Source organism: Phoxinus phoxinus (assembly GCF_949152265.1).
Source record: "Phoxinus phoxinus genome assembly, chromosome: 21".
Taxonomy (NCBI): Eukaryota; Metazoa; Chordata; class Actinopteri; order Cypriniformes; family Leuciscidae; genus Phoxinus; species Phoxinus phoxinus.
Genome location: NC_136896.1, coordinates 30,230,400 through 30,244,364, shown reverse-complemented (window position 1 = coordinate 30,244,364; position 13,965 = coordinate 30,230,400). Strand labels below are relative to the sequence as shown.

General features: G+C 37.7%; 1 protein-coding gene across 6 annotated transcripts in view; it reads left to right on the top strand.

Annotated features, from left to right (window-relative positions):
- Window positions 1-13,965, top strand: part of pemt (phosphatidylethanolamine N-methyltransferase) — a 99,647-nt gene that overhangs the window by 59,065 nt on the left and 26,617 nt on the right. For all 6 annotated transcript variants that reach the window (XR_013795737.1, XM_079595808.1, XM_079595807.1 and 3 more), the window contains 2 exons: window positions 6,363-6,508; window positions 12,445-12,556. Coding sequence is in view for 5 of the 6 variants with exons in the window: in XM_079595808.1 (XP_079451934.1) it covers window positions 6,363-6,508; window positions 12,445-12,556 (258 nt within the window). In the remaining variant the exon portion in view is untranslated. The remainder of the gene's footprint in view (window positions 1-6,362; window positions 6,509-12,444; window positions 12,557-13,965) is intronic.

Genomic DNA, 13,965 nt, shown 5'->3' with positions numbered 1-13,965 from the left:
AATGTAGCCCATTTATTTCACTGACCATCATTTGGCCAATCACACACCTGCGTAGAGTGTCAGAGATTAATTCGGATTTCTTTGAAAAATGATGTAAGAATGATGATGTAAGTGATGTTTTTATAAAAAAAATGATTGAGTTAAGGCCATTTCATCTTCATCTCTTGGGTTTTCCGCACGTCTAAATGAGTATTTTCAGGAGAGGAACAGAAGATGATCATCTTCTAATCATTTAAATGGGTCATCAGCACAAACTGTCCTCTTTTCCACACTGATGTCACCCAATTTCAATCGCTGAGATCTTTTTTTCCCCCTTCACTTTAAAGCAGGAGGGGACTCCTTTCACTCGAAAAATGAGAATATGGTGCAAAAGTTCATATATTTCAGTAATTCAACTTAAAAGGTGAAACTAATATATTATATAGACTCATTACATGCAAAGTGAGATATTTCAAGCCTTTATTTGTTATAATTTTGATGATTATGGCTTACAGCTTATGAAAACCTTTTCACAATATTCTAATTTTGACTTTGGGGTTTTCATAAGCTGTAATCATCACAACTATAACAAATAAAGGCTTGAAATATCTCACTTTGCATGTAATGAGTCTATATAATATATTAGTTTCACCTTTTAAGTTGAATTACTGAAATAAATGAACTTTTCTGTACTTTCTTTTAGCTGTAAAAAAAAAATGGCACGACTTATTTTAATTACAGACGTGTAAAAGTCAAACACTTTGTTTTTCTTAACAATTCAATGTAACAAGAACAAGAGGTATTAAATTTTTTAACAGCATTACGTGCCAGAAGAGAAATACAAATGAAGATAACACATGGAGAGTAATTAAAAAAAATATATATATTATAATTCATTATTAAAATAATATATTTAATTTCCTCCAACTGCACTATTTTAAAGATGCCCACTCTGCACCTTTTTATCATGTGATCGACGAACATTTATCTTTATCTTGCATTTATCATGTGAAGAGCTTTGCTGAGTCAGCACATCGTGATTTTTTTTTTAAATATCTTTTTAATAAGCATTGTGTGAACACATAAATATAAAAATACAAGAGTCTTCACAGGCAGATTTCCTTTGATTCCGTTGAGTGTTTTTTCTCATCTCTCAAGACATGTCAATATAAAAGAAGACCTTTAAAGTTTTGACGCACAAGCTCAGAGCGATCAATAGCAAGCCCTCCTTGATAATAATATGCTTTTATTTTCTCTTTGTCTGCTGTCTGTCTGAGAGTGCACATTAAAACTCTTTTAAGAGAAGTGCCACCCGAGTTTAATGCACACGAAACCAACACAATGCGACATGTGACCGCAGACGATATTCTGTCTTTTCTCCGATCGTCTCCCGTTTATTGACTCACGTGCTGAGGGTTTGATGAAGGTGGTTGGATTATCCTAATATATATATATATATGAATCGTGAAATCTTCAGATGCAAAAGCCTCTAAGTGCCTCTAATCTGAAATTTTCTTCTAGAATGATAATTTTTATCAAGTTTGTATGTTTATGTTCAGTTATTTCACTTTAATGGCAATGAAAATTACCTATTATTGTCATTAAAGTGAAATTACTGAACTTAAATATATTAGCTTGATAAAAACGCTAATTTTAGAAGAAAATTTCAGATGGCACTTAGAGGCTTTTGCATCTGAAGTCTTCATATATATATATGTATATATATTATATTATATTAGGGCTGGGTATCGATTCAGATGTTACAATTCGATTCGATTTCGATTCACAAGCTCTGAATTCGATTTCAGTTCCCGATTCGACTCAATGAATATAGATTTAATACAAATCCTATATTTATTTATTTTTAAACGGTGAACATAAGTTTACGAGTGGTTAATTAATAAAAAGAAATAGAGCCACAAACCTGTATATTAAACTCTTTTTATTTTAGGTACTCTTGGGTACATTAAAACCCAACTTCAAACGCATACAGTGAATAGACAGGATTTTGATGCAAGATGAAAAAGTGATGCTGAACATTAGACGAGTCAGAACAGTCGCATCATGCCTTGACCAATCAGGATCAGATTATTTTGTTTAAGAGAAAACTAACATAAAATCTCACAGCATTCGCTGTAGCATGGAGGCTGCAAGCCTATGAACACTGGAGGAAAACTAATACTAGCTTTTGGGTGATAGGTATAAATAAATATGGGAAAAAATTGATTTTTGGCCTTTGAGAATCGATTTTGAATCGACCACATTTTAAAATGAATTAATCAAAAAATCGATTATTTGCCCAGCCTTAATATATATATATATAATTGTATTTTTTTCTAAAGGTCTATATATGTGTTCAGAATTCTGCACTAAACTTAAAGCCTGCTGTCCATCTCACTGCCACATAATATTAGACTGGAAAAAAACTGAAATGAACTTATTTATTGTGGATAATAAAAAGAAAATCCTCTCCAGCTCAAATGATTTAACACAATGTGAGAGATGTGGTCCGGTCATTTTGACCCGGGGAGGGTTTTCATTTTGTTCACACAGGATATAACAACTTCTCCCCTTGAAAAATATTATTTTTGTGCTTTTTATTTTTCATGTGGTGTTCTGAGTCACAAAAGCCTACAAAAGGTTGCTTATAAATCTCTTCTTATACTATGCCATTGCCAAATATTGGATTCAATCTTTTTACCTTGTTTTCTTTCAAATAGCACAGGGTTTGCACTTCTTTTTGGAACTTATTATTCGGACGCCTCGAAAATGCTTGAATGAACTGTTCACTAAAAAACTGGTGTAGCCTATACGCTCAAGTATCGATAAAATCATTTTAAGGCTATGGACAGTATATTTAGATTTCCTAGGTAATGAAAGCATATATCCTGAAATCCCTCTGAACATTTTTTTCATCTTGTGTGTAAACAAAATGAAAAAATAATTTTGCACCTGGCTTTATCATATGCTCAGATCTATCTACCGAAAATATATGCAAGATTGTGCATATTTAATGAGATGATGCCTAATTTGCTAATTAAAAAAACTTGTAATACATTTTTTTATGAACTTGTGTAAGTAATCAACTGAGGAAGTTTCATGGTGATATCTATTATTTAAAAATTTTACCCTATTCACCTGTAGTGTCTCGCCTTAAGTGCAACTAATTTCCATGTTTTGGCCTTTAAAAAAAGCTTTGCTTTGTTTTGAATAGGGGAAATTTTTATGGGGAAATCAAGATATTAGTTACTTTTAGTTGTTTACCTTTAACTTTCGTCACTTTACCTTAAAAGTGCGTCTTTATTCCTGTTGATGAAGTTAAAGTCGGCATGAACGGGAGGTTGCGCTGGTCTTCTCTATTGTGTCGTATATCGAGTGAAACGCTTCTGGAACAAGAACAAATGTGGGCGGGGCTTGATTTTTCTCTGTGGGGAATTGATTGGATGGTTGTGGTTTGCTATTGGCTGATATCATGTGAGTGACAGGTTGCCCCGCCCACATCATCAGAGAAGAGATGCTGGATTACCAGGAACAATAATGATGTGCACCGATAAATCGCTTAAAATAAATACTGCAATTTTCAATAAAAAATGGAAATGGTACATTTTCAAGTTTATTTATTTGTCATAATTATGAAAAAAAATTGTCAAAGACTATTTGTACGTTGAAATGCATTTGGTTGAGGCTCAGGCATTCAACAGTAGTGCAATATATACAATTTAGAGAGGGAATAAAAGTAGATATTTACAGTAAAGTATATAAATATGCAAAACAAATATTTTGATTTCGTAGTGACTTTTCTTGATGTAGCCGTGACCCAGAAGCCCTGAAAACACACTGAAAACTCTGTCATGTACAAGGTGTTTTTTTTAAAGTCTGAAATGTACAATCAAGTCGCAAGTATTTGTTTTCAGCTTTGGTGTAAGCGCCTGAGAGAGATGCAGGGGATAATCACTCTTCTCCTGTCTGGGACTGTGTGGGAGATCTCTCCTGCTGATTGTGGAAATGACCCACAGTAATGTAGAAGTCAGCTGGACGCCCAGATGTGTTCGAACTGCCCTCTCTTTCCATGTGGGGAACATAATAGAAAGTAGAGCAGTGGGTCTGTTAAAGGGGTCGTGAACTGCATGTTTTATAATGTCTCCTGGGGTGCACTTAAAATGTTAGTATGGTTTTTAAAATCAATTTCAAAAATTGTCATAATTTGTTTAGAAATAAAAGCTATTTTTCCTACCCAGATTTAATCCTCTGATTTGAATGCTTTGTTTAAAGGGCTGTGTCTTGTAAACACCCACAAGTGATTGGCTGTGAGGCGTCAGTGTAAACGCCCACGGCTGTGATTGGCTGTGAGACGTCAAACACCCACTGATGTGATTGGCTGTGAGACTTCAGTTGAAATGCCCACTGCTGTGATTGGCTGTGAGACTTCAGTGTAAACGCCCACTGCTGTGATTGGCTGTGAGACCTCAGTGTAAACGCCCACGGCTGTGATTGGCTGTGAGACTTCAGTGTAAACGCCCACCGCTGTGATTGGCTGTGAGACTTCAGTGTAAATGCCCACTGCTGTGATTGGCTGTGAGGCGTCAGTATAAACGCCCACTGCTGTGATTGGCTGTGAGACCTCAGTGTAAACGCCCACGGCTGTGATTGGCTGTGAGACGTCAAACACCCACTGATGTGATTGGCTGTGAGACTTCAGTTGAAATGCCCACTGATGTGATTGGCTGTGAGACTTCAGTGTAAATGCCCACTGCTGTGATTGGCTGTGAGACTTCAGTGTAAATGCCCACTGCTGTGATTGGCTGTGAGACTTCAGTGTAAACTAAAAAGGGTTATTGTGTGCACATCCCAACTTCTGGCAGGTGCTGGACAATAAGGAATATTAAAATGAAAGGATTGTAATGTCCGCAACACTGCTACTTACTCCCATATTTAATAAAAAGGCAACGTTTCGACCCTACTGGGTCTTCTTCAGGCAAAATCTTTTTTTTGAGACTCCAGTGTAAACGCCCACTGCTGTGATTGGCTGTGAGACTTCAGTGTAAACACCCACTGCTGTGATTGGCTGTGAAACTTCAGTGTAAACGCCCACTGCTGTGATTGGCTGTGAGACGTCAGTGTAAACGCCCACCGATGTGATTGGCTGTGAGACTTCAGTGTAAACACCCACTGCTGTGATTGGCTTTGAAACTTCAGTGTAAACGCCCACTGCTGTGATTGGCTGTGAGACGTCAGTGTAAACGCCCACCGATGTGATTGGCTGTGAGACTTCAGTGTAAACACCCACTGCTGTGATTGGCTGTGAAACTTCAGTGTAAACGCCCACTGCTGTGATTGGCTGTGAGACGTCAGTGTAAACGCCCACCGATGTGATTGGCTGTGAAACTTCAGTGTAAACGCCCACTGCTGTGATTGGCTGTGAGACGTCAGTGTAAACGCCCACCGATGTGATTGGCTGTGAGACTTCAGTGTAAACACCCACTGCTGTGATTGGCTGTGAGACTTCAGTGTAAACGCCCACTTTGCTGTGATTTATTTTTATTTTTATTTACAGAGAACCGTTACTCCCTAGGGCCCTATTTTAACAATCTAGGCACATGGTCTAAAGCGCAAGTGCACTTATCCGTGTCCAAATCCACTTTTGCTAGTTTAACGACGGGAAAACTGACTGGCGCTCCCGACGCATGGTCTAAAAGAGTTGTCCCTATCTCTTAATGAGTAATGGGTGTGTTTTGGGCGTAACATGCAATAAACCAATCAGAGTCTCGTCTCCCATTCCCTTTGAAAGCCATGGCGGATTCACTATTTACAAGACGGAATTAGCAAGTGGAAAAACTGAACACGTCTCTAGAGAGGAAACAGATCTGATCGTGCGCGAGGATAAAGGTGTGTGTGTGTGTGTGTGTGTGTGTGTGTGTGTTAAAGGTTAAAGCGCAAACAGACCATCTAAGGAACAAAGTGTACTCGCATACTAACGGACTCTTTTATATATATATATATAAATATTGCACCATTGACTTTAGAGCAGGTTCAGTTGGTCAATGGCTCAGTCTATTCCAGTTCCTCAAAATAGCAACGCTCCAACAATGCTCCTGAACACACATCTCGTTCTCAGACCAGCAGCCCATGGACACACAGATGAGCGCAAATGCATTTGCTATTTAAACAACGTGGTGCAGGACGTGGAAGTGAAAACTGTGTCAGGCTGAAACTAGCAAAACACACTCGCGTCGCGTCTGGCGCTGCATTGCGCCGGGTGTGAGATAGGCCTTGGATGCGTTGCTTCTTTTTAATTCACACCGTTATGTATTATGTGACCAAAGGCTGGAAGGTTATATTTGGACTTGTATGTTTTTAGTGATTTTTCCCTCTCTGTCTCTCAGCATTACAGTGGCCATGAAGGGTCAGTCTCGCTGGGAGCTGCTGGATAATGCTCAGGTGTATTACACTGGAGCTGCTCTCCTCATACTGGGATCTCTGTTCGTCATCAGCAGCTTCATGGCTCTGGGCGTCACTGGAACTTTCCTGGGTAAATACATCCACTGATCCTTCTGTACCACATCCAGCCTTACAGCTCTCTGACCTTCCATACATATTCATATACATACACATATACCTATGCATATACAAATTAATATTCATATATATATAAATATATATATATATATATATACACACATTACATACACTGCCGATTTTGCAGGTTTTCCTACTTACAAAGCATGTAGAGGTCTGTAATTTTTATCATAGGTACTCTTCAACTGTGAGTGACAGAATCTAAAACAAAAATCCAGATTTTGATTTGATTTTTAAATAATTAATTTGCATTTTTTTTTATAAAAGTGCATCTGTCCATCATAAAAGTGCATCTGTCCATCATAAAAGTGCATCTGTCCATCATAAAAGTGCATCTGTCCATTATAAAAATGCATCTATCCATCATATAAGTTCATCTATCAATCATAAAAGTGCATATCTCCGTCATAAAAGTGCATATCTCCGTCATAAAAGTGCATCTCTCTATCATAAAAGTGCATCTATCCACCATATAAGTGCATCTATCCATCATAAAAGTGCATCTATCCATCATAAAAGTGCATCTGTCCATCATAAAAGTGCATAAATCCATCATAAAAGTGCATCTGTCCATCATAAAAGTGCATCTGTCCATCATAAAAGTGCATAAATCCATCATGAAAGTGCATCTGTCCATCAAAAAAATGCATAAATCCATCATAAAAGTGCATCTATCCATTATAAAAGTGCATCTGTCCATCATAAAAATGCATAAATCCATTATAAAAGTGCATCTGTCCATCATAAAAATGCATAAATCCATCATAAAAGTGCATCTATCCATCATAAAAGTGCATCTGTCCATCATAAAAATGCATAAATCCATCAAAAAAGTGCATCAATCCATCATAAAAGTGCATCTGTCCATCATAAAAGTGCATCTATCCATCATAAAAGTGCATCTATCCATCATAAAAGTGCATCTGTCATCATAAAAATGCATCAATCCATCATAAAAGTGCATCTGTCCATCATAAAAGTGCATCTATCCATCATAAAAGTGCATCTGTCCATCATAAAAATGCATCTGTCCATCATAAAAGTGCATCTATCCATCACAAAAGTGCATCTGTCCATCATAAAAATGCATAAATCCATCAAAAAAGTGCATCAATCCATCATAAAAGTGCATCTGTCCATCATAAAAGTGCATCTATCCATCATAAAAGTGCATCTATCCATCATAAAAGTGCATCTGTCCATCATAAAAGTGCATCTGTCCATCATAAAAATGCATCAATCCATCATAAAAGTGCATCTGTCCATCATAAAAGTGCATCTATCCATCATAAAAGTGCATCTGTCCATCATAAAAATGCATAAATCCATCATAAAAGTGCATCTGTCATCATAAAAATGCATCAATCCATCATAAAAGTGCATCTGTCATCATAAAAATGCATCAATCCATCATAAAAGTGCATCTGTCCATCATAAAAGTGCATCTATCCATCATAAAAGTGCATCTGTCCATCATAAAAATGCATAAATCCATCATAAAAGTGCATCTGTCATCATAAAAATGCATCTATCCATCATAAAAGTGCATCTGTCCATCATAAAAGTGCATCTATCCATCACAAAAGTGCATCTATCCATCATAAAAAAAGAACTGTCATATACAGGATGAGGGAGAATAAATCATGGGCTAATTTTAATTTTTGGGTGAACTCTCCCTTCACCAGTGTTAATCCAGCACATCTAAAAGGCACTTGATGTTCTGTGAGGATCTATGAACACATCTACACCTGACCTGTGTCTGACCACTCACAGTTAATATGAACTCAGAGAAGAGAGTTTAGATGTAGGTCATGCTGTCAGGCAGCTTTCACTGGACATTTAACAACAGCGCCGGCAGTCGGCGTTCTGAAACATTTATTGTGTCTTTGCCATTATAAAAGCCTCTGTTGTGCCAAAATAACAAAATTACAGGTGCTTTTGTAGCATTGTTTCTGTTTATGTCTAGAATTACATCTGGGTTGGGCATCATTCAGGATAGATGGATAGATAGATAGATAGATAGATAGATAGATAGATAGATAGATAGATAGATAGATAGATAGATAGATAGATAGATAGATAGATAGATAGATAGATAGAAAGATAGATAGATAGATAGATTGATTGATTGATTGATTGATTGATTGATTGATTGATTGATTGATTGATTGATTGATTGATTGATTGATTGATTGATTGATTGATTGATTGATTGATTGATTGATTGATTGATTGATTGATTGATTGATTGATTGATTGATTGATTGATTGATTGATAGATAGATAGATAGATTGATAGATTCCTCTTCCACCTGTTGCATAATTATTTGCATGAGTTTTCAGGTTAGCATTGCTTTGTACTTGTGAATGAATCATATTTTCCATTCATAACAGGTGTGCAGTATATTGTGTATTTATGAGAGCGATAGTTACCGTCAAACCTTTTGTCCTGATCTGGGTCAGAGAGAAGAAGAAGCTTTAAACCCTGATCCGGCAGCGTCGGCTCACACAGTCCCGATGATAAACGGTGCTCTGCTTTCCTCCAGGCCGACCACAGAGACAGTGGACGTAGAACACAATGGGCAACACACACACACACACACTAACACTCACAAACACTACTCACTCACTCACACACTAACACACACTCACTCACTCACTCACACACACACTAACACTCACACACTCTCACACACGCACTAACACTCTCACACACGCTTCACTCACTAACTCACACTAACACTCTCACTCACGCACTAACACTCTCACACACGCTTCACTCACTCACTAACACTAACACTCACACACACACACACACACACACACACTCACTCACTCACACACACTAACACTCACACACGCACACACACACTCACTAACACTCACACACTCTCACACACGCACTAACACTCTCACACACGCTTTACTCACTAACTCACACTAACACTCTCACTCACGCACTAACACTCTCACACACGCTTCACTCACTCACTCACTAACACTCACACACACACACACACACACACACACACACACACACACACACTCACTAACACTCACACACACTAACACTCACACACGCACACACACACTCACTCACTCACTCACACTTACAATCTCTCACACACACACACACAATAGAGTGCGGATCGGGCTGCATTTTTCTGTCCGAGCCCGGCCCGCGTCCGACAGACATTATGATATTTATGTCCGAGACCGGCAGTTAAAATAAAAAAATGTTCTCATACTAATGACACATGTACGTTTGTTTGTGTGGAAAGCCGGCTTTTATTAAGCAACTGCAGGAAGGCATTCGGAAATGTCAACAGATGAGCGCATCAGCGCACACGGGCAACAAGCGCACGTTAACACAGGCGCGCGCACATTATGCACGTATTCCGTTGGCACAGCAACATAAACTAATTTCTCCACGCAAGAAGACTGATGTTAGGGTAATATTTTCAATTTATTTTAATCACAAAAACAAAACTTATCCATCCTCTAACACACATACACACACACACACACACACACTCTTTCTCTCTCTCACACACACACGCACACACACTAACACACTCACACACTCACACACACTCACATTGAATCGTCTAAGAATAACAATTCTTACCCTCAAGTCGTTCCAAACCTGTTAGACTTTCATTACACACACACTCACACACAGACAGTCACTCACTCACGTTCTCTCTCACACACACACACACACACACACACACACACACACACACACACACACACACACACACACACTGAATCACCTAAGAATGACAATTCTTACCCTCAAGTCGTTCCAAACCTGTTAGACTTTCATTTCACACACACACACACACACACACACACACACACACAGACACACACACACAGACACACACACACACACACACACACACTCTCACACACACACACACATACTCACACACACACACACACACTCACACACACACACACACATACACTCTCACACACACACTCATGCTCTCTCACACACACACTCACGCTCTCTCACACACACTCATGCTCTCTCACACACACACTCACGCTCTCTCACACACACTCACGCTCTCTCTCACACACACACTCACGCTCTCTCACGCACACTAACACTCTCACACACACAGACATTCACACACCTACGTTCTCTAACACACACACACACACACACACTAACACACTCTCTCACACACACACACGCACACTAACACACTAACACACTCACACACACACACACACACACACAGACATTCACACACTTATGTTCTCTAACACACACACACTCTCACACTCATGCTCTCTCTCTCTCACACACACACACTCACACACGCACACACACTCACACAGACATTCACACACTTACGTTCTCTAATACACACACACACATTTCAAACCTATTAGTCTTTCGTTCATCTTCAGAATACAATTGAAGATATTTTAAATCTGAGAGATTTCTGTCCCTCCATTGAAAACTTCAAAACATTAATAAAGAGGTTTATGTTTCACAGATCGCTGATCAAAGCCCAAATTAAACCTGTTCGTCATATAAAGTGATTGTGTCTCTTCGGAAGACTTGGATTAAGCTCTGCCCGATTCTCAGGGATGTATTTTACCGTCTCTTTATGAACATTTTTATGCATCAGAGTTTCTGGGGAACAGTCTCCGTCGACATGCACAGGCCGAATCATAATTCTACATTAAAACGCTGGATTTCCGTGTGAATGATTTGCTTGAATCAGTCGTGTGTTCCTGGAAATCTGTCTTCCTGCTGAGTTTAATTTCCAGCTAAACTGCCGGAGATCATCCTCATCCAGCACTCCTGTAATATCTCGTCTTCAGTTTATGAAGCCGCACAGATGGATCCTTCATGTCACACAATCTTGTTTGTCTGATTCAACAGTTGGCAGAAAGATTGTATGTGTGTGTGTGTGCCTGTCATGTGACCCAGTTTCTCAGTTTGATTAATCATCCTGTGTTCTCATTATGATATTGTTAGCTCTTTTGTTGAGTTGCTGTCCAGTGTTGTTTGTGTTAATGTGTAGTTGTGCTCGATTTCTGACATGTTCTCCTTTTTTTATTAAAACGACTGTAATTGTATTTTTTTGTACTCGTGTGTGTATTACTTTACGTGACAATAGAGTAGTTGAAAGAAGCATTAGTAAGTTGATTTATAAATGTAATTTTTTTGTTTTTCAATTATGTTTCCATTCCAATTTTATTTTCTCACTTGTATTTGTTCTAGATCATTATAAATTATTTTTTGGTGGTTTTAGAAATATAAAGGTAATAAATGAAGGTGTGTGTGTGTGTGTGCGCGCGTGCGTGTGTGTGTGTGTGTGCGCGCGTGCGTGTGTGTGTGTGTGTTTGTGCGCGCGTGTGTGTGTGTGTTTGTGCGCGCGTGTGTTTTTTTTTTTTTTTTTTCAATTATGTTTCCATTCCAATTTTATTTTCTCGCTTGTATTTGTTCTAGATCATTATACATGATTTTTTTGGGTGGTTTTAGAAATAAAAAGGTAATATATGAATGTGTGTGTGTTTGTGTGCCTTTTAAAAATATAAACTAATGACAAAAAAATAACGTTACATCACACAAATTGATATTATAGTGTAAAAGTTGTTGATTTGTCAGTGGCGTATTTTACTTTTAATTAATGTAATATAAACTAGAGTCCTGAGAGCAAAGCATATGACGTCTCTGCAGAATATAAAGATGGTGCATCACGGTTCTGTGCAGTTTTTGTTATTGTACGTGTAATTGTGCAACTATACAAAATGTGTAAAGTGAGCTTAAGAAAGGAATAAAGACCAGGAAGGAATATGACATTCAGTTTGCATGTGAAGGATGTGGAGTTATTCATGCTTGTTTTTATCTTTAAATAGGAGACTATTTCGGCATCCTCATGGACCAGAAAGTGACCAGTTTCCCTTTTAATGTGATGGAAAACCCCATGTACTGGGGCAGCACCGCAAACTACCTGGGCTTGGCCTTAATGTGAGTCCATTCATAATCCTATTCATTCCTATTCATTTTTTTTTTTTTTACTGTTCGTATCATATTGTATGATATTATCATATATCAGCAATAATTTAAGTGAAAATTCGAATTGATAAACAATTTCAGAATGTGTTAGTATTTGTAATGATCATGTTCTCTAGTATGATTTGAGAATGATCACATGATCGATGTCACACATGTACTTTTCATTTGATTGGTGACATAGAAATATAAAATATTTCTTTACGTCAGCATGAAATGGAAACTCACACCATCTATTTTCTAAATGCATGTTATAGATATTATTACGAAAGATTTCATTCAATGCAAGTGCATTTATACAAGTGCTATTATGTTTTTATTAATATTTCCTTTCATGTAGTGTGTACTAACGCAGTTTGTGAAAGTAAAAGATCTGCAAAGTCTCAAAGATCAAAGTGCAGATAAAGTTATTGTCTCCCAAAAGAAAGAACCGACTCTGAACTGCCAAAACGAGTCGTTCGTAATCCTAGCCAATTATGGTAATGTGCGTTTCGTTTCCGACATGCGCTGTAAGCGGTCGACCAATCACAACAGACTAGGCCATCTGACCAATCAGAGCAGAGCAGCTCTCGGAAAGGAGGAGTTTAAAGAGACCGAATCTTTGGACGAGTCGTTTGAGTATCTTTGAGAAATAAGGTTATGTGCACTGAATATTATGAGAACATTTTTATTTTTATTTTTTATTTTTTATGCATATAAAGCTGTTGTAGGAGACTCCAAAACCAAATTAGGAAGCTTTAAAATAGCATAATAGGGGCACTTTAATTAAAATGTCATACCTGGATCTTTATTTAATTAACTTAATCCAGTATTTAGTCCTCACAAACTCCGCCCCTTCAAGCTCACGCTCATCTGCATATGCTTTAAGTGCCACGCCCACATCTCAACATCCAATCAACAACCTATGGATAATTCCTACCCTAAAAAATATACTTTTTTCTTTTTTGATGACTCAGATGTACGTCACTATATATAAATATATGTGTGTGTGTGTGTGTGTATATATAAATCTGCAGGTACTTCCGTTTCACAGAGACTTCAAATATTCTGCAAAGATGCATTAAATTGCTCAAGAGTGACAGTAAAGACATCTAATATGTTATTTATGTTACAATAAATGTTACACGATTTCTATTTCAAATAAATGCTATTCTTTCTATTCATCAAAAAATCCTGAATAAAATGTATCTCGGTTTCTACAAAAATATGAAGCAGCACAACTGTTTTCAACATTAATAAAAATCAGAAATGTTTCTTGAGCCTCAAAGTCACGAGTCGCACGGGTATATCTGTGGCAATAGCAACTATACACTGTATGGGTCAAAATTATCCATTTTTCTTTTATGCCAAAAATCATGAGGATA